The following is a 24,323-nucleotide window of genomic DNA, read 5'->3' as shown; positions in this document are numbered from 1 at the left end:
CCACACGAGCTGAGTAGAGTCGCCCTCTTCTTCTCCTCCGTCGTGATATCATTCGCCTCCAGATGGAACTCAAACCTCGTGAGGTAAGAGTCCCAGTCTTCAGTTGCCGGGTCGAAGCATTCGAACTTCTGGCTGCTCGCGGCCATCGTTATGCGCACAGGCGGAGCCACCAGAGCGGGTGGAACCTGTGGCTGGCCAGCCTCGGCGATCTCCTCGTTGTCCGACATGGGGTCCGTTCTAGCGGGGCTGCCTACCCGCACTAGCATCCCATCCTCGTCGCCAATTGTTAAGTCGTGCGCTTAACAAAGAGTCGGAGAGTGATTCAGTAAGAATTGCGGTTTATTCTTCAGCTTAGTTACGATCGCCAGCCAGAACCATCATTCGAACCACTCGAGCCAAAGGACAAGCACTGGCTGCTCTGTATTTAAACATTCCCGGCTAGTGTAGCCACACCCGCTGTACAAAAAACAACCTATGAGGTTGAAGATATAATGCCCAATCACAAGCGGTCCCGCTTTACAGCGTGATTGGTAGACACTCTCTGGGCTAGGACTCCTATTGGTTACATTAGGATCCTAGCCCAGGCTGAAGCTTAACATAGAGTTTCAATGAGACGATTCGCATGTCAGTATTTACATTCAAGTCAATACATAACACCCCAAAAAAAGATAAGGGGGGGAGCAATGGATGGTAAAAAAGAGAGAAAAACCATGTAAAATAGCTTTTTTTGGAGAAGAAGAAAAAACAAGCAGAACCCCCTCCACAAAAACATACGAACTCAAAAAAGAACCAAAAATGAAAAAGTTAAAGCATCTCCACAAAAGCAGCAAGCTGAAGCAAAGAACTAAACAGAAAGAACCAAAAATGGCCTGAGGTCTTTGCCACCCCACCCCCCCAACAACCTACCAGCAGGCCCAAAGAACTGAACTAACTACTATAAGAAAACTGCAAAAAAATGTTGAGTCTCAAACCAGTTGCTGTCTTCTCCAGATAGACAGGGTAGGATCCAAAACTCCACAGCAGAGTCACTCTCACAGGCAGCAGCAGGAGTCCAAGCTCAGAGCAGCAGCCGATGTAGTCAAAGCCAGCACTGTATATTCGCCAAACCTCTCTCTGAAATGGAGTCTAGCTCAGCCAAGCCCTGCTTTTATGCTCTTTGCCTATGCTTAGAAGAATTTGGAGGGAAAACAGCCATGAAACAATTATTTGAGTGGGCAAAGAACACTGCTGCCCCTAACATGCCATCCTGTTTGCCACTGCTCCTTTCCTCCTCCCTCCTGTTCCCTGGGAAACCTGGTATGGGGGGAGGGGAAACAAAGTTGTTGGACTCTACATTTGAAGCCAACAACCTTGCAAAACCACTGTAGTGATTGGCCAAAAAGCATTACAGCTCCTCCTAAGGTGATTTACCATTTCCTTGTAGAGATGCCTCACCTCCCCCCTCCTGTTTTCCTGGAAACCAGTGTAAAAGGTGGGGAAAGGGTAGAGGGCAACTCTGCAGCCCCTTAACTGCTGCTATTTGGCATTCCTTTTTGCATTCCTGGATATCCCCCCCCCCCAAAAAAAACCAGAAAAATGTGTGTGGGGGGGTGTTTGGGATTGGCGATGCAGGATAGCCAATCAGATTCTCTGATGTGTATTTGGCTGAAAAATACATGAAAAATAATGGTAAGGTATTTTGGGGGTGTTTTTTCAGCTCGAATATACCCAAATGCACACTCCTATCTGCCACGCACGGGCTATTAGCCACTTCTTAACATTTAATCATTGCCTAGTTTGTATTCCCTAAGAGAATACTTTTTTAAAGGCGTTCTGCATGTACTAATTGGGTACACCTATGTTTCCCCAGCAAGGAAAATAGTGCCTTCCGATCCATTTTAGATAAGAAAAAAGCATGAGGGGGAAGCTTAAGTTTCCATTCCTCACACGCTCTGGTCCTGAACCAAATCAGGACAATGTGTGCCTGAGAATATGCAATACACATTTGATTGGGCAAACCCACAAAGGAGCCAAGGAAGACATCACGTGTAGCTGGACCTTCACCAGAGCTGCTTGAGAACAGACAAAAAGGAAAGGGTCAGATGGGAACAGTCACTTAACTGCTGGTGATTGAACTGCATGCAAAATATATGCTCAACCTGGACTGAGAGGTGCCATAGCTTAGTGGTAAAGTTAATTGTGACTAAAGTCCCATTAAAAGCAAAGGGATTTGAGTCAGTTATGACCAGTGTTCCCTCTAAGCTGAGTTAGTGTGAGCTAGCTCAGTTTTTTAGCCTCCAGCTCACACATTTTTGTCTTAGCTCAGGAAAGACAGCTCCAGAGCAAACTAATTCATGCAGTAGCCAAATCGCTCGCTCACAACTATAAAGCCAATAGCGCACAAAGTAGAATTTTTGCTCACAAGACTCCACAGCTTAGAGGGAACATTGGTTATGACTAGAATTTCTTCCACTAGTTTCAGTAGAAACAGCATTTAATCAGCAGTAAATTTATCTGGATATGGACCGCATTATATAATGGACATGTTTACTTATATACACTTGAAAACCCTGGGGAAATGTGTGACCTGTAATAAAATTCTGACTTTGCCTTCTCCACTCCCCCTTTCAGTTATTCACCTGATACTTATCCTGACGCTGGATTAGAAGAAAACTACTGCAGAAATCCTGATAATGATGAGAAAGGTCCCTGGTGCTACACAACAGACCGTGGAACCAGATATGATTATTGTAACATCACAGAATGTGAAGGTATGGCTGAGGTTGCAATCACCAGAATTTTAGTTTTGCATGACTATTTAAGTACCCATCTGGTAATATTTTTAACTAGCACCCATCTGGTAATATTTTTAACTAGCAGTAAAGCCCAATGTGAAAGCAATACAACAAGCTCTAGAAAGATGTGATGTGTAACAAATGCATAGGCTGGAAGGAGGTAAAGTAAATATTAGCAGTCTGTAAGTGTAAGATACAAATGTGGAAGTAAAGTCTCACATACCTTATGTTACACAATAGCCATTGCCCAAGGTCACACAATGTGGGCCAGAAAATGTTGCACACAGGGGTCTGTGGAGTAGTGTCAACAATGGGGCAGTCTGCAAAGTCATTTTATGTTGGATGTCCGTGTTATTCAGTGTGGTTGTGGTCGCACTGTCCACTCTGTTAGAGCAGAGGTCTCAAGGGAAAATGGATTGAAAGTGAGTGGTCATTATCTCAGTAGGTTACGTGGGAATGAGAAGGAGGAGTCTTTGGAAAGGAGTGTTGTGAAATGTCTATATGTTTGAAAGTTGTCATTTATGGTAGAGAAGTGTGGCTGAGGAATGTTTTCCAGCAACATAGTTTAGGGCAGGATGGTTTCAGGGAAACAGGTGGGCGAGCCGTGGGCCTCCCCCCCCACAGGCCCCGCCGGCCCAGGTAGGCTGCTGCAGGCCTCCCAACCCCACCCCCCAGACAGGTCCCTCCGACCCAGGTAGGCCGGCCACAGCCCTCCCCTCCCAGGCAGGCCCCATCGGCTCACCTCAGACTCTAGCTGGGGGGGAAGATGGGCCATACCTGCTGCAAGGCTCTCCCAAGGGCTAAAGAATGGTCGGCAGGCAAACGGCCGCGGCTGCTCCTCCGCTGATCTTCTCCTGAAGGCTGAAGAACACTGGTCAGGCAAATGGCTGCTTGGCTGCTGAAGTAAACTGTTCAGATTGGAGTTTTGGCGGGAGCTGGCTCTGTGGGCAGGACTCAGGCACACCTTCTGATGGGCAGTTCAGGCAGCCAACTGATTTTGGGAAGCATAGAATTTTGCCATGCGAAAACATGTTTATATATAAGGACAGGATAAGAAAGAAAAACATTTTCATCACTTACAATGTCCCATGATTCATAATCAGGGGTCTTTTGAGGCCGGAGCGCACCAGAGCGCCGCTCTGGGAGCCCAGGCACTGGAACAAATAGCGGTGGCAGCAAGCCCCGCCCCCAGCTCCCCACGCTGAGGCCCCCTGCCACCTCCCTGGGCTAGCACCGGAGCGCTGCAGCCTGTCAGAGGGCAGAAGAGGCCTCCCCGCCACCTGCCTGAGCCAGCGCCGGAGTGCTGCGGCCCGTCGGAGGCCAGAAGAGGCCCCCCACTGCGTCCCTGGGCCAGCGCCGGAGCGCTGCAGCCCTTGGGAGGGCAGAAGAGCCCCCCGCAGCCTCCCCAGGCCAGCGTCAGAGCGCTGCGGCCCGTGGGAAGTCAGAAGAGGGCCCCCCACCGCCACCCAGGGCCAGCATCGGAGCGCTGCGGCTCGTGGGAGGCCAGAAGAGGGCCCCCCGCCTCCTCCTGGGGTACGTGGAGGCCAGAAGAGGGCCCCCGCCGCCTCCCAGGGTAAGTGAGAGATCTGTGGAGGGTGGCGGAGGCTTGATTGGGGTGGTTGGGGGGGAGAGCCTCCCCCTTCTTCCCATCTCTTTGCCCTCTTTCTTTCCCTCCTTTCCTTCCCCTTTCCTTTTCTTTCCCTCCTTTTCTTTAAATCTTTCCCTTTTCTTTCTTCCTCTCTTTTCCTTCTTCTTTCTCTCGCTTTACCTCTTTCCCTCCTTCCCTTCTCGCTCTTTCTTTCTTTCCCTCCTTCTTTCTTTCCCTCCTTCTTTCCTTCTCTTTCTTTTCCTCTTTTGTTCCTTCTTTCCTTCTCTTTCACTCTTTCATTCCTTTGTTCCTTCTCTCTACACTCTGTCTCTCTCTTTCCTTCCCTCTTTCCTCCTTCTGCGGCCCAACTCTAGTCAGAAGGGGTTTAAACCCCATCTCTCTTCGTCCCACCCCCCCAAGGGAAGGGAAGGGGAGGCTTTTGAATATGCCTTCCCCCCCTTTTGCTTCCCCTTCTGACATCATTTCCAGTGATGTCAGGGGGCGTTGCATATGCTAATGAGCTATTATGCTAATAGCCTAGTAGCTCATTAGCATACCATATGTTAATGAGCTCCTGCCGCTCTTTTTCTAGGAAAAGACCCCATTTCATAATAACATGATATCAATCCCAGCTCAGTCCAGCCTGAAGTGCTACTGGCCAATGGAGAAACTGCTTGGAGACTGCAGAGAAGGAGCAGGTTCAGAGCTTGGGGTTCTACTGGGTTCTGGCATACAGTTGGAGGCTGGTAGTACGTCACACCTTCTACCAGCTCTAGCTATGACCATCCCTTGAAAAGCGTGATCTGGCCATGAAGACATTCACATTAGATTATTGTAATACATTGTATATGGGGCTGCCTTTGAAAACAGCCTGGAAAGTTCAATTGATCCAAAATATAATGCCAGACTATTGTCAGGGAATGGTTACAGGGATTGTATCACCCTTGTGTTGAAAGATTTGCACTAGTTACTCATTTGTTTCCAGGAACAATTAAAAGTTCTGGGTCTAACATTTAAGACCCTAGGTTGAAATCCCTACTCATGCCATGGAAGCTTGCTGGGTGACCTTGGGCCAGTTACACTTGCTCAGCCCAACCTACCTCACAAGGTTGTTGTGAAGATAAATTGGAGTAGAGGAGAAAGATGTAAGCTGTTTTGGACCCCATTGGTGAGAAAGGTGGGGTACAGATTGCTTGTACAAACAAACAAATTGCTTGGGGCCATATCTGCCTGTACTGGCCAGCTTGCCATTGATAATCTGACTATCAAGCTCTGCTTTCTGTGAGGTCAGTGGCAACTACAGGGAGGGCATTTTCTGTGGTGGCACCTCTCCTCTCCAGTGCCCTTCCCCCTGAGACTCACTTGATGCCTACTTTACATTCTTTTAAGTGGCAGGCCAAAACACATATTTTTACCCGGACTATTAATTTGGGGTTATTATCTTTCCAGCCTTTTAATAGTCTCCTTCTGTATTATGGATAGTGTTTACGCTGTTTATGTTCAGTGGCTTGTTTTTCATGGCTTTCTTTTAATATTGTTACATTGTTTCAAAGTCACCTCAAGAAAATGACATGGCATAAAAAATCCTAAATTAAATAAATAAGTAAATAATATAGCAGGCCTTTCTTGGCCAGGTCTCCAAGTAAGGACCATAGAATCATAGAGCTGCAAGGAGCCGTACAGGTCATCTAGTCTGACCCCCTGCTTAATGCAGGATCAGCGTAAAGCATTCCTGACAAGTATTTGTCCTGTTGCTGTTTGAAGAGGGGGAGCTGACTATCTCTCTAGGCAGTGAGTTCCACTGCTGAACTACTCTTGGTGTAAAAAACACCCCCCCCCAGTATCCAGCTGGTATCTTTCTGCCTGTAATTTAAACCCATTATTGTGAGTCCTATCCTCTGCTGCCATCAGGAGCACCTTTCTGCCCTCTTTTAAAGAGAACAATCATACCCCCTTTTAACCTCCTCTTCTCCAGACTGAACATTCCCAGATCCCTCAGCATTTCCTCATAGGGCTTGGTCTCCAGGCCCTTGCTCGTCTTTCTCCCTCTGTTCTGCACCCACTTCATTCTGTCCTCATCCTTTTTGAAATGAGGCTGTCGGGATTGCACACAGTACTCCAGGTGTGGCCTGACCAATGCAGTGTACAGTGGGACTATGACATCTTGCAATTTAAATGTTATGCCTCTGTTGATATACCCCAAGACTGCATTAGCCTTTTTTGCTGTTGGATCACACTGTCTGCTCATATTTAGCTTATAGTCCACCCATACCCAAGATCTTGTTCACACACACTACTAGAAGATGGACAAAGGCTCTGCAAGCTCTCTAGAAAGTTCTTTGAGCACTCTCAGGTACACATGATCTGGCCCAGGGGATTTGTACTCATCCAATGCAGCCAGATGCCTCTAAATGCCTCTGTCCATGTCAACCAGCAGCCCAGAAGCTGTGCCTTACCTACTACCATCTCTAGATAAGCCTGTTCTCTTCTTTAGGCTTCCATGTATTCCTATGCACAATGAATTGTCGTACCATTTTGTTTATTAAATGTTTCCATGGGGATCTCTTTTCATCCTTCAGTCTTTTTTACCCAACTGCAGGGGTCATTTGTGGGGGGACGCGGGGGGACGCCATCCCCCCGGGTGAGGTGCGGGAGGTTGGGGCCTGGAGCTCCCTGCTGGTGCCCGCTGGAGGTCGCCGCCGGCTGTGGGGAGGACACACTTCCGGTGATGTCAGGGGGTGTGGCATATGCTAATGAGTTATGCTAATGAGTCCCCCTAGCTCTTTTTCTACGAAATGACCCCTGCCCAACTGTCTCTAAATAGTATTGAAAACTATTGGCTTAAAAAATGGGCCTGTGTCGGTTACAGCATCAGACTAGGATTTAGGAGACCATGATTCAAATGATGGTCTCAAACTCTGATGTAATTGGGTTTGGTCATTGAATTGGTTTTTTTTCTCCTTTTAGACATCTCATTGGATTGAATCTTGATCTATGTGACTTCCAGTGATCAGTCTAATCAACTTTGCATTAAATGTTTCCAACCAAATCTTTTTGGCAAGATATTAAATGTACTACTGTTCTTTAGGGCAATATTATCCTGAGGTGCGAGTCTGGATATTAAGTATGAGCTGTATATACAGCTAAGCAAACTTGCTGTCCAGTTTCACTTCCCAGCTGCAGTGTCATACACATAATTCTGTTCTCCAGGACTGTATAAGTTCTCAAGAGCTTGAGCAGCCTCCCCTCCCACCCTGCCATCTTTTACTGACTCTCAACATTTCATGCTCAATCCTCATACTCAATCCTCATCAGGCCTTATTGTAGAAGGTTTTCTTTTTAGTTTTCCCTTACATTAATTTACAATGTCATGTCCTTCTGCATACCTGGGAAATCATTTAAATATGTAAAAACTGCTCAGTTTTGCTGATTTCATAATCATGCTCTTATTGAAAATAGTGATGATAGAACATAACCTGTTGAACATGATTTTAGATCAGGATTGAGTTTTTATTTTGCTTTTTGCAAATGTCCGAATTCTTTCAGAATATTGACAGTGATGTGTGGTTAGAAATGAAAACTGTAAGAAAGCGAGAAATCAAAATGTTCACTCTAGCCACCAATTGTGCTGCATAAATGATTTTAATCTAATGCTCGAAAAACTCTAGCGTGTACATACTACACTCCTAGAAAACATTAGCTTCTATGTACCATAATTCGACCTCGGAATTTCCTTGGAATTCTACGTTGTCCCACTTTAGAACATTCTGGGATGGGGTGGGTGGGGGGTTGGCTAACCAGAGACATGAATCAGAGGCTGAAGGACAACTACAGTAATAAAATATCCACATCAGAAAACCCAATTACACAAAACACATGGTTAAAAAAAGCATAGAAGTAGAACAGTTCCATAATACAAAAGGTTTTGTACAGGTACCCATGAACAACATATTTGTACTTAACTCCCTGGATGCATAGCATACCTTAAAAATGCAGGAGGACAATAGGAATCTCTACATTTCCTTTGATTTAGCTTGGGTATATCCATTGATGCAGTGCTGATATGAACTGAACAATTCATTTTCCAGAAGCTGCCGTGCCCATATAATGCTAGTCACTGGTTCTTTGTATAGTACATCATTTGTGGCAGCAAGAAGGATGAGGATCCACCCTGCCTATAGCTCATAGCACAAATAATAAGCTGAACAGAACTAATTGTATGACTAAAAATGCTTTTGTTGACAGACCTGTGTATGCACTGCAGTGGGGAAAACTATCGAGGCAAAGTCTCCCAAACAGAATCTGGAATTGAATGCCAGGCCTGGGATTCTCAAGAACCTCACAGTCATGGATATTACCCTTCAAAGTGAGTCATGTCATTCAAACAAATGGAAGCTGTGCAAGAGTCCTTTGAGCATGCAACTCTTTATGTTCTGGGGACATGATGTGCATGAAATCCACCCACTTAGGCACGTTTTAGGAATGTGCAACTCCAGTTTTTACTTGAGTGGGCATGAACATCAGTGGAGAGAAGTTTCAGCTTTGAAATGTAATGTTCAGTTTTCCAGAAAAGAATCTGAGGAAGAATTATTGCCGTAATCCTGATGGGGAGCCTCGTCCTTGGTGTTTCACCACCAGTGTGACTAAACGCTGGGAATTTTGTAATATTCCACGTTGCGGTAAGTTTGACTTCTTCTTTTTTTTGGTATACTATTCTGTTGTAAGCCACCCTGATCCCTGCTTGTAGGGAAGGGCGGACCAGTAAATCAAATTTAATAAATAAATAAATAAATGAATAATTTGGATTATTCATTGCAATTTGCTGTGGTGAAGCCATGTCTTTTAAGAGAACGAGTTTTCTCTGAAAACTATAACCGTGTTTCCCCGAAAATAAGACACTGTTTTATATTCATTTTTTCTCAAGAAGACACACTAGAGCTTATACCACAAATGCATAGAAATCCTGCTAGGGCTTATTTTTGGGGTAGGTCTTATTTTCGGGGAAACATTGCCCTACAGCTTAAGGGAATGTCATTTTGCTTCTTAAAGCTTAAAGTAGCTTTTTGATAGCCTAACGGGTACAGAACAAGTTAAGAATGAAGTTCTACTGAGGACATATTTTTGCTGTATCATTTTATGTTTTCTGAAGAGGCTGGTTTCCTTTGCTTTTCTCTTTTCTGATATAGCTACGCCCCCACCAACATCTGGCCCTGGGCGTCATTGCCTTGTGAAAAATGGGGAGGACTACCGAGGCACAGTATCTGTCACAGTATCAGGAACTGCATGCCAACCCTGGAGTGCCCAGGAACCCCACAAACATAGTAGGACTCCTGAGAACTATCCTTGCAAGTAAGTTAAACAGACACCTTATACTTTGAGTCTTGTTGAATACTGTGTGCGGTAACTAACACGGTACAACCTATGAGAGGCCTAGTTTCAAACACCCCATTACAGCCCATTATGTATTTCTTTTCCGCAGTGGGAGAGACGTTGCACAGGTGTTCTCATCAACCACTGAATTATGTTGCAAATGCACTAACCACCTTTCATTTTAATATCAAAGGAGCTGTCAAATTACAGGCTGCCTCCACACACTGTTGGATATTGCACTATTATTGTTCTAAAGCAGTCATTCACAACTGGATTGTCTAGAAAATCCAGTTGCAATGATAGAGCAATAGCCATTAATGTTTGGATGCAGCTGCAGTGTTGTTTTGTATATGTTCTGCCTTTCCCACCAAAAAGCTGATGTGTGTTGGTATTTGAACTTAGAATGGAGAGTGGTATTCTGAACTTTGCAAAAACTTTATGATCTCTGTCTGCAAGTGGAACAATACTGCTGCTGGTACTACTACTGCTGCTAAATGTATGTGGTATCTTTCCACAAACCCCTTAAAGTAGATACGAGGGTCAACCTGAAAACATAGCAGTTTACTTCCCACAATTTGAAAGGATACCTCACAGATTTATCTCCCTATTTTGACATATTTATTGCCTCACTGTTTTGCCCCCTTAATTAAATCAAAACAACAGTTGACCTTATAACCTTAGCTTGTTATTTTGTCTTTGCATATCTTAAAACATCTTCATCATGTTACATGCTAATTTGCTGTTCAGCCTGTCGATAACTTTGAAGTGTTACCTTCCATTCCAGTGTATTTGAAAAAGTGTGCATGCACACATACCTTGAATAAACCTTTGGTGGTCTTAAAGGTGCCACTGGACTCAAAATTTGTTTCTCAGAGAATTATGTTACACATGTCTGTGTTACCGCTGTTGACTGGGAACCTTTACCTGAATGGCCCTCAGTAACAGTTTCTGAAATTGAAAGTCTTATTTCTACCCTAGTCCCTGGGAAATCCCCAGGGCAGGACTTGATTCCAACTGACCTCCTTGATTCCAACTGACCTCATCAGGTCCTTCCCTGGATGGTGGATCCTGGTACTGACCAAGCTATTTACCCAAATCAACAATTCAGGCACATTCCCTTTAGGGTGGAAACATAGTATTGTGGTCCCTATTCATTAAAAGGGGGACAGGTCATCCCCCTAAAACTATCGTCCTATAAGCCTCTGAGACATGACGTCCAAACTATATGGGAAGTACCTGCTGACGAAATTAGAGGACTGGATCCTCGACAATAGTTTTATACATCCTCATCAAGTAGGTTTTAGGAAAGGCCTAGGGACAATAAACCACTGCTATACCCTTTACCAACTGGCCAAATCAGCAATGTTGGGCCCTACTAAAGCTCTGCATGCAGTGTTTGTCAATCTGGCATCGGCCTTCGATTCAATTGCTAGAGAGAGACTTTGGGCTAAGCTGTTGAAGACCAACATAGATAAGAGGTTGCTGTACTTACTGAGAGAACTTCACCAAGATACCTATGCAAGGATAAGAGTAGGCACCTCTGGCTCTCTAAGCAGAGAAATTCCAATGGGAAAGGGAGTAAAGCAGGGCTGTGTACTAGCTCCTACACTTTTAAACTTATATATAAATGACATTGTCCCCATACTAAGCAGTCCAGACTTTGTACCACCCTAAGTTGGGTCAACAAAAAATATCATTACTGCTTTATGCAGACAACATGGTTCTATTCTCTCTAACAAGAATTGGTCTAAAGAGAATCTTATATAGTTTGGGAGATTATTGTAAGGAGGAGAGGCTATCTATTAATTACTCCAAAACCAAGGTGGTGGTATTCTGTAAAAGACCCAAAAAACATGTATGGAATATCCAAGGTGTCCCAATAGAACAATGTAAGATGTACAAATATTTGGGTCTAACATTTAGCAAAACATTGAATTGTTACTGGGAGTAATTTTGAGATTTTATCGACTAAAGGGGGCTTTTTAATAGATCCAGCTGTTAAGCTCTTTATCACCAAAGTAGTATCTCATCTGTTGTACAGAATAGAACTTTGGTGTTGGAAGGAGCAAATATTGACCAGCCTGGAGACAGTGTAAAATCTTTTCCTGAGGTGGTTATTGGCGCTGCCCAAGGGTTCGCCTGCGTCATTAATGAGGGCAGAAACAGGTATTCGATCACTAAGGGCCCGAGTGCACTTAGCAATCTTGAAATCAATGCCGAAATTTCAACAGCTTCCAAATGAAACATGTAGCAAAATCAGCTACTTAGATTTACTAAGTAATGATAAAACTCACATTGAGTTTTATAACATCATCATCTCATGGTACTCTGTGCCTGACAACTCATCCAGATCTTTTGCAAATACCCGGGACTTGCACCAATGTTTTTAGAACAGTACTTTTGAACCCTAAATTTATATTGTGTATTTATATTTTATATTGTAACAGCCAATGGCCATATACAATAAACTTACTACTATTACTACACATCTCGTGTGTCAGTGGCTGGAAAATCAGTGTCATGTAGCAGTTAAAGTGTTGGACTAAGACTGGGGAGACATGGGATTGAGGTCCACTTAGTCTTAAAGCTATCTCAGTGACTTTGGTCCAGTCACCATGTTTGTTGTGGGGGAGGGAAGCGAGAGAAGTACATATGTTTCCCTGAGCTCCTTGGAGCCACGGCAGGATAAAGATGAATGGATGGACTGATAAATACACACATACACACATACGCGCCGAGTTCTTTGAAGCTGCCCAACGAGGAACGGGGTTCGGGAGGCATATTTGGGGACCAGGAAGGCAGTGGTCAGAAACCCCTGCCAGGCAGGAAAGGACGCGCTCTGGTGAGAGACCGAGGAATCTTACCCTTCAATATGGGTGCCAGCCGGGTAGATACTTCCCCGCAACCTGAGGCTCCAGGAGTTAACGAAGGCGAGAGCACTAAGGGTAGAACACTGAGATTGGGAACACACGTGGGACGAGGAGAGCAGATTGGGGAACTAGGTTGATGGGGAGCACATGGGGAAGGGTGATGAATGTAACATTGCAATAAAAAGAAAGAAACAGAAACACCGGGGAGGAATCCGGCAAATCGTGACAACCCAGAGAGAGAACGGGTGAGAGAGAGATGATTTGGCTGGAAATGGTAGCTGGCGTGTGGCGCAAACACCCAGCACGTTCAATTTCTGAGGTGTTTGTTTCTGAGTCCGGACGAGTCTCACCACGGCTATGGGATATTCAGAGCCAGGGAGTGACACCAATCGTGACACTTATGCTTATTTTTTATTTATCTCCCATTTTTTATCTCTGATTGAGGCCTCAAATGGCTTTTTGCATCATTCCCCTCTCCTGCACTTAATGCTCACAACAATCTTGTGAGGGTAGGTTAGGCTGAAAGATTGTGATGGGCTTCCATGATTGAGTGACAGATTTGAACCTGGTCATCCCAGTTCCAAGTCCGACATTCTAACCACTGCACCTGACTCATCAATCATCAAAATAGATAGCACATGACAGTGTATTTTAGTTTGTTATTGAGACCATTAAAAACAGTTTGAACATCAAGGAAGTGTTTGAATGTAAGTAGTTTTATTTCTGTTTTAGAGCTTTAGATGAAAATTATTGTAGAAACCCTGACGGAGAGACCTCACCTTGGTGCTACACCGCAAACCCCAACAAACGATGGGAATACTGCAATATTCCTAATTGTCATAGCACAGCAGCAGCTACTGGTAAGAAAAACTGCATGCGTGCATCTGTGATGTGGGAAGAGAATGAACCATTCTGAGATTTAAACAAACAGTTTAGGTAACAAGATCAATCCTCCAGCTTTAATATCTGGAATCAAAGCAGATGTAGGGTTTTATGTATTACATTTTATTAGGTGTTTTGTATTTACTGCATTTGTAAATTGTTCTTATGTGAACAAAGGATAGTCAGAATTATAGTAAATCAAAAGCAAAAGTGTCTTATCTCTCAAGGCAAATTTACTATTCTGCTTAAGATAGCCACCTTGCATTATATTGACAACCCAGATGCAAAATCAGAATAATAAATAAATTTGGATTGAGTTGTCCTACTAAATACTGTATTGTCACAGAAACTTAAAGCATGTCATCTATCCGCTATCAGCTGTGGGAAGGACAGCATGCACTGAGAAAAGATGCAGTTGCATTGGATGTGTCCACACCATTTATTTTGACCCTGTGTTATTTCAGAACACTTCTCAATGTTTATGTTTAGGGATGGGCACAAACCAGCTCACAAATTAAAGTTCGTGATGAATTTTAGCCGGTTCATTGTTTGCAAACTCAAGTTCATGGCAGGTCAACTGGCACAAAGTTTCCACAAACTTTCAAGCAGTTTATGGTGGTTTGTGCTGGTTTGTGAATGGATACGTTTCTAGACAGACTGTCTCTGCTCAATCTAAATGTTTACCAAACTTCAAAGCAATGGGGGGGACTTAGAGGGCTTGTATAGGAGCATCCATGGGAAGTTCTCTGCAGCTTTGATGTCTCTAGCTTGCACAGGATCTATTCTATACATTCCTGAACCTGCGTCTGTCAGAATGACCACCTGTTGTTTCCCCAGAAGGCACTTTCCTGGGGGCATCTTCTTTGGGAGGGGGGCATAATTCAAACCCTGTAAATCCAATCCTCACCAAACTTGGAAGGCAGGTAGAGAAGAGTCAGCCATAGATCTCCTGTGAGTTTGTGTCTCTAGGATGTGAGGGAGCATTCTAATGTGTCATGTACCTCATGAACGGAACCAGTTTATTTGGCGGCTTAAAAGTTCGTGACAATTTGGTTTGTGAACCAGGCATGCCATGAACCACATTTTCCTGGTTCATGCCCATCCCTGTTTATGGTACTACTGCACTATAATTCTATAGAATCAGGGTATTAATAAGAAAAGCCATAGAATGTCTGGAGACAAAGAAGATGCCCCCAGGAAAATGGGGCGTTGTCTTTTTACTTAGTTCTACATTTGTGTGTGTGTGTTGTTGTTGTTTTTTTTGTTTCATTTTAATATAGAAATAGTTCCTGTTGTTCTTCCTGAGCAATCTGCAGCCATTGAAGACTGCTATGAAGGCAATGGTGAACATTACCGGGGCACAATGTCATCAACCATCACAGGAAAGAAGTGTCAGGCATGGAGCTCTATGAGGCCTCATCGTCACACTAAAACCCCATTGGAATTCCCACAAGCGTATGTTTGCCTTACCCTTCTTCATAAGTAGTTTACAGGGATTTTCCGTGGGGAGAGTAAATAGTAGTGGTTTCGTATCAGCAATGTGAAATAAGCTTATCTTGGCAAGAGTCCCACCTTTAACAAAGCTCAACTGAATGCTTGGAATAATTGTATCTTCATATCTGATACTTGTTGTTGGGACACTGGACATTTGGACATTTGCTAAACCTCATGCAACAGTTACGATAACCCACAAAGCTGATGTCTTTGTTCCAAGCACTAATTATTCTTTTGCAATACAATTAAAAATATAAGACAGATCTTGCAGATGACAGTACCTGTTTCCTTTTGGGACAGGATTGACAATTACTGACCAAGCCATTATTTTGAGGAAAGTAAGAACATAACAAGAGCTTTGCTGGAACAAACCAAATTGTGTTGAGGATCTGAAAATGTATGGGGCTCAATGGACAGGATTTGTAATCATACTTAAGAATCCATGGTTCAGTGTCTGTGTAATGTTTTTAAATCATAGGAATGATTCCCCTAATTGCAAATTTGTATAAACATTATTTTGAATAATACAACTTACTCCTAAAATGCCATACCATAAGAACATTATAAGACTCCTGAGGGATCAATCAATTGGTCTATCTAGTCCAGCATCCTGTTTCACACAGTGGCCAACCAGTTCCTCTGGATGGCCAACAACAGGGTACAGAAGCCGAGGCCAGTTTGGTGTAGTGGGTAAATGCACGGACTTTAATCTGGGAGAACCAGGTTTGATTACCCACTCCTCCACTTGCAGCTGCTGGATGACCTTGGGCAAGCCATAGTTCTGTCAGAGCTGTTCTTGAAAAAGAGCAGTTTCTGTTAGAGCTCTCTCAGCCCCACCTACCTCATAGGGTGTCTGTTGTGGGGAGGGGAAGGGAAAGGAGTTTGTAAGCCACTCTGAGACTCCGAGTGAAGGGTGGGGTATAAATCCACTCTCCTCCTCCTCCTCTTCTTCTTCTCCTTCTTATGTTGCCTCCTGGCTCTGGGATTCAGAGATTGACTGCCTCTGCATGGAGGTTCTCTTTAGTCATCATGGCTAGTAGCCATTGATAGACCTATCTTCCATGAATCTAACTAACCCCCTTTTAAAGCTGTCTATGCCTGTGGCCATTGCTACATCCTCTGGCAGCGAATTCCACAGTTTAATCACTTAATAAGGAAATAAGTATTTCCTTTTGTCCATCCTGAATCTTCTACCCATCCGCTTCATTGGATGTTCTCAAGTTCCAGTATTTTGGGCAGAGGATCATAGAATCATAGAGTTGGAAGGGACCCTACAGACCATCTAGGCCAACCCCCTGCCCAATGCAGGACCAACCTAAAGCATCTCTGACAAATATTCATCTAGCCTCTTCTTGAAAGCTGTCAGTGAAGGGGAGCTAACCACCTCCTAGGCAGCTGATTCCACCTTTGAACCACTCTGACCATGAAAAAGTTTTTCCTACTATCCAGCCGATACCTTTCTGCATGTAATTTAAACCCGTTGCTTCGGGTCCTATCCTCTGCTGCCAATTGGAACAGCTCCTTTCCCTCCTCCAAATGATAGCCTTTCAGATATTTAAAGAGAGCAATCATGTCCCCCCTCAATCTCCTCTTCTCCAAACTAAACATCCCCAGGGCCCTTAGCCTTTCCTCGTACGGCTCAGTCTCCAGACCCCTGATCATCCTCGCTGCTGTCTTCTGCACCCTCTCGGTTTTGTCCACATCCTTTTTGAAGTGAGGAGAAACAGTTCTCTTTGTCAACTCTTTCTACCCCAGCCATAATTTTATAAAACTCTCTCATGCCCACCCTTAGTTGTCTCTTTTTGACACTGAAAAGGCTGAAAAGCCTTTCCTCATAGAAAGGTGTCCCAACCTCTAATCATCTTGGTAGCCCTCTTCTGTACTTTTTCCATCTCTACAATGTCCTTTTTGAGATACAGTGTATACAGTATTCCAAATGAGGCCACATCATAGATCTATACAGGAACATTATAATATCAGCTGTTTTATTTCAATCTCTTTCTTTTAAAATTATTTTTATTATTTTCTCAAGAAAAAAAGGTGGGATACAGAAGGGAAGAAGGGGAGGGGGAAAGTATAGATTCATTGTTAAATATTATGAATTGTATTACCAAATGTATTACATAATTCAAATATAGAAACAATTAATAAAGCACCAATATTACCGAATTTTGAGTTAGATTCTCTTTTTAAAGAATAAACAAAAACTCTCCTAAAATTAGCGATATTATATTAATGATAAAAAAGAATACATCTTTAACAGTTGAACAGACTTCTATACTAAAAACCTAAATATTGTCTTAATTGTTTATCTAAATCTGAATTTTATCCTTGCTAGTTATCTAAATAAGTATTTAAGTGTTTCAATCCCTTTCTTAATAATCCCTAACACAGGGTTTGCCTTTTTCATTGCTGCAGCACACTGGGCTGACACTTTCATTGAGCTATGACCCCAAAATCTTTTTCACTCTCAGCAAGTTCAGACCTCATTAACTTATACTTGAAATTGGATTCCCCCTCCCAGTGTGCATCACTTTACATTCACCAGCGCTGAACTTCATTTACCACATTGTCACCCACTCACCCAATTTGTGGACATCTTCCTGGAGCTCTTCATAGTCATCCTTAGCTATCACCATCCTGAATAATTTTGTGTCATCTGCAAACTTGGCAGCCACACTACTTACCCTTAATTCCAGAGCATTTATGAAATAATCTAATAGTACTGGCCCCAGTACTGATCCTTGTGGGACCCCACTGTTTACTTCCCTCTATTGTGAGAACTTTCTGTTTATCTCTAATCTTTGCTTCTGTCATTTAACCTATTTTTAATCCATACAAGAACCCATCCTCTTAACCCATGACTGCTAAATTTACCCAAGAGCCTTTGGAGAGATACCTTGTCAAAAGCCTTTTGAAAGTCCACCCTCTGGCCTTTAGCCATTGTACCCTATTATAACACTGAAGACTCTAACCCTCTAATCGAACAATGCACACAGATAACTATTCTTACTTAAACATGTTTAGAGTTCAAGTCTACTCTTTTACTAATAAATCTTACTTTCAATTGTTTTCCCCTACTTACACTGTAGCCTAACTATCCACACCAGAGTATATTGTTCCCTTCACACACCTCCTTCTTTCAATTTAGTAACAGCCTTGATAAGTTTTTTACCTGTCATCAAATTATGTGCTATAAATGTTTTGTTATTTAAATTAACCACTAAATGGCCAAGTGCTAGCCATCTATATGGTATTTCCTTTTCTCACAATGTCTTTGCAGTTTCACGCATTCTTTGTCTCGCAATCAGCATCTCTGGGAGGATGTCAGCATACAAAAACACGCATGTGTCTTCAAGGGGCAAACCTTGTTTTTCTCGAGCTATTTTTAAAAGTTTGTTTCTGATGTGTAGCTCTTTGAATTCGATGACAATGTCTTGCAGAACGTTGGGGGAGCTCTCTTTGAAATATTGACTTACATGCCATACATTACATTTCTTGTGTTCCATTACATATCATGAGCAGCAATAGTTCACAATCCATCCACAGTATAACGAAGTACCACTCTGCTCCTATGGATTCACACCATGTTTTCAGAGGTGGAAATTGTTCCTTATTGGGGAATTGTTCAATGACAGTTTATCTGTATACTAAACATCTCCACTCCTATTTTCAAGTAGGTTATTTTCAACAGTTGCTTGTATGGTGCTGTGTCATTATACCTATGTTTATAGAGACCTGAGGAGGAACTACTGCAGAAATCTAGACGGTGATAAAGCCCCCTGGTGTTATTTTCAACAGTTGCTTGTATGGTGCTGTGTCATTATATCTATGTTTATAGAGACCTGAGGAAGAACTACTGCAGAAATCCAGACGGTGATAAAGCCCCCTGGTGTTACACTACTGATCCTAGTACCAGATGGGAGTTCTGTAACCTACAGAAATGTACCAATCAAAGGCAGCAACTTCAGACGACAATGACACCAAACCTTGGTATGACTTCTACCCCAAATGCAGGTAACAAGCAAAAAGTAAACCCCTTATGCAGAAGTGCTACAGAATTCAAAATAAAAAAGAGTGAAATTTTAATAATTGCTCTGAAACACTGTAGAAAGTAACAGAGAAATTATATCCTTTACTAGGTTTTCGTTTTCCAGCTGTTCTTTAGAAATCTGCAGCCAGTTATCATTTTCTCTGTTACATTTTATGATGTGTGATCTCTTATTGTACATTAAATTCTATAGGGCCTGTGCATAAGGGCACCAAATCAAGAGATAGGTGTTTACAGTGCTGTGACTTCAGAGTTGGTAATTATGAAATCAGCTGCAGATCTGATAAAATATTCTTCTGGTGAACAGGATGTATATTTTTCTTCTGTATTTTGTACTTTTAAAGGGGGATGTTATTTGTGTCAGAACATTTCTACATGAATGAACTTCTTTAAGTCTTCATTATTGTTTAATCTTTTTGGTTTACTTTCAGTTTTTCAGTGGAGAGCTTGTTTCTTTCACAAACAAAAACTTTCAAAGGTTGCAAAGATTCTTCAGGTTTTCATGAACTGAGTGCCATGCATAGGATCTGACTGTATGATCAACTCTTCCTTTTAGTGGTTTCACTATTAGCCCTTCAATTAATTCTGCTCATAATCTTGCTGAGGTTGTAAACATCCTGATCAAATCTCGTTGTTTCCAGCTTTGGAACATTCCCAGAATTCTTTATGTCTATCAGCACATCATGGCCTGAAGGATCATGAGGCAGCAACTTTGCTGAAGCTAAGATGATCAGTGCCTCAGTGGAAAATCATCCTTGAGTCTTATCTGTGTTGTCTTAAGTTCCAGGCGAAAAGGACAGATGAAATAAATAAGGAATGTACTAGTGATAATTAGCGTTGCTAATTGTGAGGCTCTTCCCTCACCAGTACCACCCTCTGGCCTTTAGCCATTGTACTGCTTTAGGTCACCCCCCCCGGCCTCAGAATAGGAAAGAGGTGGCACAGAGTCTACAGCACTCAATTTCTACAGCAAAATACAGCACACTTCTCCTTTCTACTCTGCCCTGGCCTGGTTGTGGAGCCACCATTTTTGCTTCCTCCCTGTCCTGCCAATAAGACCCAGCCCCCACCTTCCTGCCCCTGCCCCTATGGTCTGAGCCATTATCTGGACCAGGGGTTGGAGCACCTCTTCCCTCCATTTCCTTCTCCATCTTTACTGCCCCCCCTTTTCTCTCACTGGCCAGTTCCTGGGAGGCCTACAGCCAGGCCTTCCCCTGCCTGGCTCCTCCCAGGTTCTTGCTGGGTTGTTTCTGGGCCCCGCCAAAGCCATAGGATTCCTAGACCCCCCCCAGTGGAGGTGGGGGTCCCCCACCACCAGGCCCTGCCCCCAAGCCACCAATCAGCTACCCAGCAGAAGGACTTGCCAAGAGAATCTTTATTCTCTTTATTCTCTTGTTCCATATTCTCATCATTACATTCTTTTCACAATTCTTCTCATGTCCTGCATTCCTTAGGCAATAAGCTCAAAGGATATGGACCTGAATTTTTGAACTCAGGTCACTGAAATTCATTCTCTCTGGATTCAGAGTACAAACTTAATACCTGCCTGTTAACAAAAGGCTAGTGTTCTGGCTCCCAGGATTATTCTCTGGCTGGGATGCAAAAGAAGAATCCCCATTCCCTCTGTCCAACATCTGCAGCTACTCTGCTGTAATAGCAGCTGTGGCAGAACGTGCCTGCTCTGGCCTACAGGCCTATTCCACCCTGCCCTCCTAGGTGTTTCTCCACATCTGGAGGGCTTTTCTTCCACTTTTGGGTAACCCACCACCACCACCTGACCTTTTGTTTGGAACTGCCTGCTGGGAAGGTCAGGACTCCCAGCTTCCCTTCCAAGTTCTGAAGTCTTGCCTCTGTGTCTCCTGCTTCCCAGCACCTGGTCCCCATGGGGACAGTTTATGGCCTTGTATACCCCTGGAGGAATAGCTGCTGGCCAACTGCCTTCCTTCCTCTTGGTTCTCCTTTTAAAATAGCATGCCTGAGACAGTGGAGGTCTGTGTGGTATGGACAACCTCTGTCAGCATCCAAAGTCATAAAGTAGTTCAAGTTCAAGTTCAAAACCTTTATTGGCATAGATCATAATCATACAGTCGCCATTCAGTTCATGGATTTGACACACAGCTTCCTCATTATAAGGCACAGAACTTGGCAACCGCTTCAGTCACCGCTATATTTTGTGAAGCCAATAAACGATACAACCTTCTGTCATCGGATTGCTTGGCATCATTCTTAAGAATATCTTCTAGATAGGCTTCCCGAATGTCATCATACAAACTACAATAGAGAAATACATATTCGATTGTTTCAATCTCCTCTGAATCACAATCACAGAACCTTACAGAGTAGGGGATTTTCTTAAAGTCATAAAGTATTTATTAAAAAGAAAATGTTTACAAGCATACTTTTAGCATAGCACCAAACTGAGCAAGGGAACCAAAAGAAATTGGAAAAAACACAAATCCTGTGCCCCTCTCTCTATACATGCCCTATCTGATATTAAAATAGGACAGGCTCCTTTTGCTTAGGATGTTACAGATCCCTATTGAGTTCCTTTACCTCTAGATCTTCAGGCCAGCACATGGTCAAAGGCTGCCTTGCCTGTGGAAAGGTCTGTGTGAGCTCCTGGATGCAGCACTGATGCGGGGGGGGGGAACTTCTTCCTGTTGCAAGAAGGTTTTATCATATCTGTTTCTCCACCCACTGACCAGGTCATGCCGGGTCAAAGAAGCATTTCGTAGGGCTGCTTCCTGCAGATGATCCCTGGATCCGTTCTAGCCTAAAGTCTTCCAAAACTCTGTTCCCTGTTAGGAGGAAGTGGGGAGAAAGGGGGAGCTTGGCCATCTCATTGTCTCTAGCTAGACCCATTAGTATCTCTTAAGAGGTAGCTGAGGTGAACCTGGAAAGCCATTGACCTACTTCCTCCTTCCCAGCATGGTGTCTGCCCAGAGGGGGGGAAAACCCTGTTAAAACGCACAGGGGAGACTTTGCTCATCTCAAACCTCTTGGAGGGGGTACATTTCTTCACAGCAGCAATGCTGGGCCAACAAGCCAGCCAAGAAGAAGTAAAGAAGAATCTGTCTCCATCCTTTCCTCTTTCCTTGGTGCCTCACCTATTTTATCGGTCACTGAGGCCACTACTGTTGGTCACACTTGGAACTACATTTCCCAGTGTGCACCGAGTGCCTCTATCAATGTTGAAGTGCATGAGGAGGAGAAGGAAGATAAAAAAAGATTCTTCTTCATTCCTGGCTGGCTACTGCAGTAGAATAGCAGGTAAGTTGGCTTTGGAGTTGTTTGTCAAAATGACCTTCTGTCAGGCAGGTGGGGTTAAAAAGAACAACTAGTAACACTTCTGAAGGGCTCCTTGTGATTGATCACTACATTATACATGGTGAAAGCACTTAAATTGAGGAGTCTGTTCTTTAAATGTTAATTCACAATGTACACCAGACCATTGTCAGAGATGCTCTGTGGGGAGTGGGCTGTCTTATGGATATTCCAACCCCCTTCCTGACTGTTTAATTTTCATTAACAAAACAAACAAACAAGCGTTTCTCTTATTCCTGGAAATACAAGTGAAAACCTCTACACAGATCACCTGAAATTACAACTGCTCTCTAGACCACAGAAATCAGTTCCCCTGGAGAAAATGGTTACTCTGCATGGTGGACCTTACTATAGCATTATACCCCACTGAGGTTCCTCTACTACCTAAACCCTGGCCTTTCCAGGTTCCCCCCCCCCCAAATCTCCAGGAATATCCAGCCCAGAGTTGGCAATAATCTTCTCAGTTGCTTAATACCAACATAGCCAGGATCCACCATAGTGGGAAAACTTGTAGGGGGTTTGAATGCCTTGGGGGTATTCCAGGTCCCTTCTGTAAATTTTCAGCTTTCAGTCATTAAAAAGTGTTCATCTTTCCTCATTTCTAAGCAGAAACGGACTACAGGATTCCCCCCACCCAAAAAACAGAACGTAGGCTGCGGTCACACAGAGCATTAGCCATGCTACAGGGACGGAAGATAGGCGGATTTTCCGGGCGCGATCACAGCGCCACATCTGGGAAGCATAGAGCTCCCGTGGCTCACCAGAGGCTTCCCGCCAAAAATGCGGGGTAAAAAACTAGTACCTCCGAGGTACTAGTTTCCGGAAACTGCGGGGCAAGGGCAGACGTCTGATCACGTTTCCGGTGGCATTGGGTGCCTGCCCATGTCCCATTGCGAAAAGGTTTTTTTCCCCCAAGTCTCCATGGAATGCGCACAAGCACCCAACGGAGCATGCAAGCACTTGTGTTAAACAAAAAAAAACAAAACCCACCGATCCGCTTCTTTGTCACGCCGTAGGAGTGACTATGATCGGCACCTCCCCCCAACCACGGGACTTCGGCGGGACGTTTGATCCTGCTGCCGCGCGGTACTTCGCTCCGGGGCAAACAGCCACGCCTCCTCCACGCGATATCCGGCCCAGGGCCGTAGAATCTCAAATTTCTTGGCAAGAAGGAATGGTTGTGAAACCAGTTTAAAAGCATAGTGTGGTTATGACTTGTGTGTAAGACATATCCTTCTCTATCTTCCTTTGGAGACTGCAGGTCTGGTAATGGTAAAGACTACCGTGGAAAGACTGCACAAACAGCAAATGGCAAAACTTGTCAAGAATGGAGTTCACAGTCACCTCATAAGCATGATTTTTTCACACCACGAACTCACCCAAATTCAGGTCTGGAAAGAAATGTAAGTATTGTTAACAGAGCAGAATCAAATAGAAACAGAAAGAAATATATAATAATGGACAACATGGACGTGTGATACTTCTCATGGTCCCAGGGTAAAGTTGGAGGGCATGTGTCACAGTATCTGTGCTGAAGCCAAGCTGTTCTGGGTCCCATCGGTGTAGGGCTGCCAACGTGCAGGTTGAGCCTGGAAAGCTCCCACAATTACAACTGATCTCTAAACTACAGTGATCAGTTTCCCTGGAGCAGGGGTCTTTTCGTAGAAAAAGAGCTGCAGGAGCTCATTAGCATATGGTATGCTAATGAGCTACTAGGCTATTAGCATACTATATCATTAGCATATGCAACGCCCCCTGACATCACCAGAAGTGATGTCAGAAGGGGAAGAAAAGGGGGGGAGGCATCTTCAAAAGCCTCCCCTTGGGGGGGGGGGAAGCGAAGAGAGGAGGGGTTTAAAGTTTAAACCCCTTCTCACTAGAGTTGGGCAGCAGAAGGAGGAAAGAAGGAAGGAAAGAGAGAGAGAGTAGAGAGAAGGAATGAAGGAAGGAAAGAGAGAAAGAAAGAGCGA

General features: G+C 43.8%; 1 protein-coding gene across 3 annotated transcripts in view; it reads left to right on the top strand.

Annotated features, from left to right (window-relative positions):
• The window catches only part of PLG (plasminogen), a 105,697-nt gene that overhangs the window by 63,370 nt on the left and 18,004 nt on the right, over positions 1-24,323 (top strand). For 2 of the 3 annotated variants that reach the window (XM_015414657.1, XM_015414656.1), the window contains exons 5-12: positions 2,611-2,750; positions 8,608-8,728; positions 8,923-9,041; positions 9,549-9,711; positions 13,335-13,462; positions 14,765-14,939; positions 18,820-18,995; positions 23,608-23,756. In XM_015414657.1, the coding sequence (XP_015270143.1) occupies positions 2,611-2,750; positions 8,608-8,728; positions 8,923-9,041; positions 9,549-9,711; positions 13,335-13,462; positions 14,765-14,939; positions 18,820-18,995; positions 23,608-23,756 (1,171 nt within the window). The remainder of the gene's footprint in view (positions 1-2,610; positions 2,751-8,607; positions 8,729-8,922; positions 9,042-9,548; positions 9,712-13,334; positions 13,463-14,764; positions 14,940-18,819; positions 18,996-23,607; positions 23,757-24,323) is intronic. The other variant, XM_015414658.1, reaches the window with a different exon arrangement.

This window comes from Gekko japonicus, unplaced genomic scaffold, assembly GCF_001447785.1.
Source record: "Gekko japonicus isolate JY-2015 unplaced genomic scaffold, Gekko_japonicus_V1.1 scaffold993, whole genome shotgun sequence".
NCBI lineage: Eukaryota > Metazoa > Chordata > Lepidosauria > Squamata > Gekkonidae > Gekko > Gekko japonicus.
This window is presented reverse-complemented; position numbering and strand designations above follow the sequence as displayed.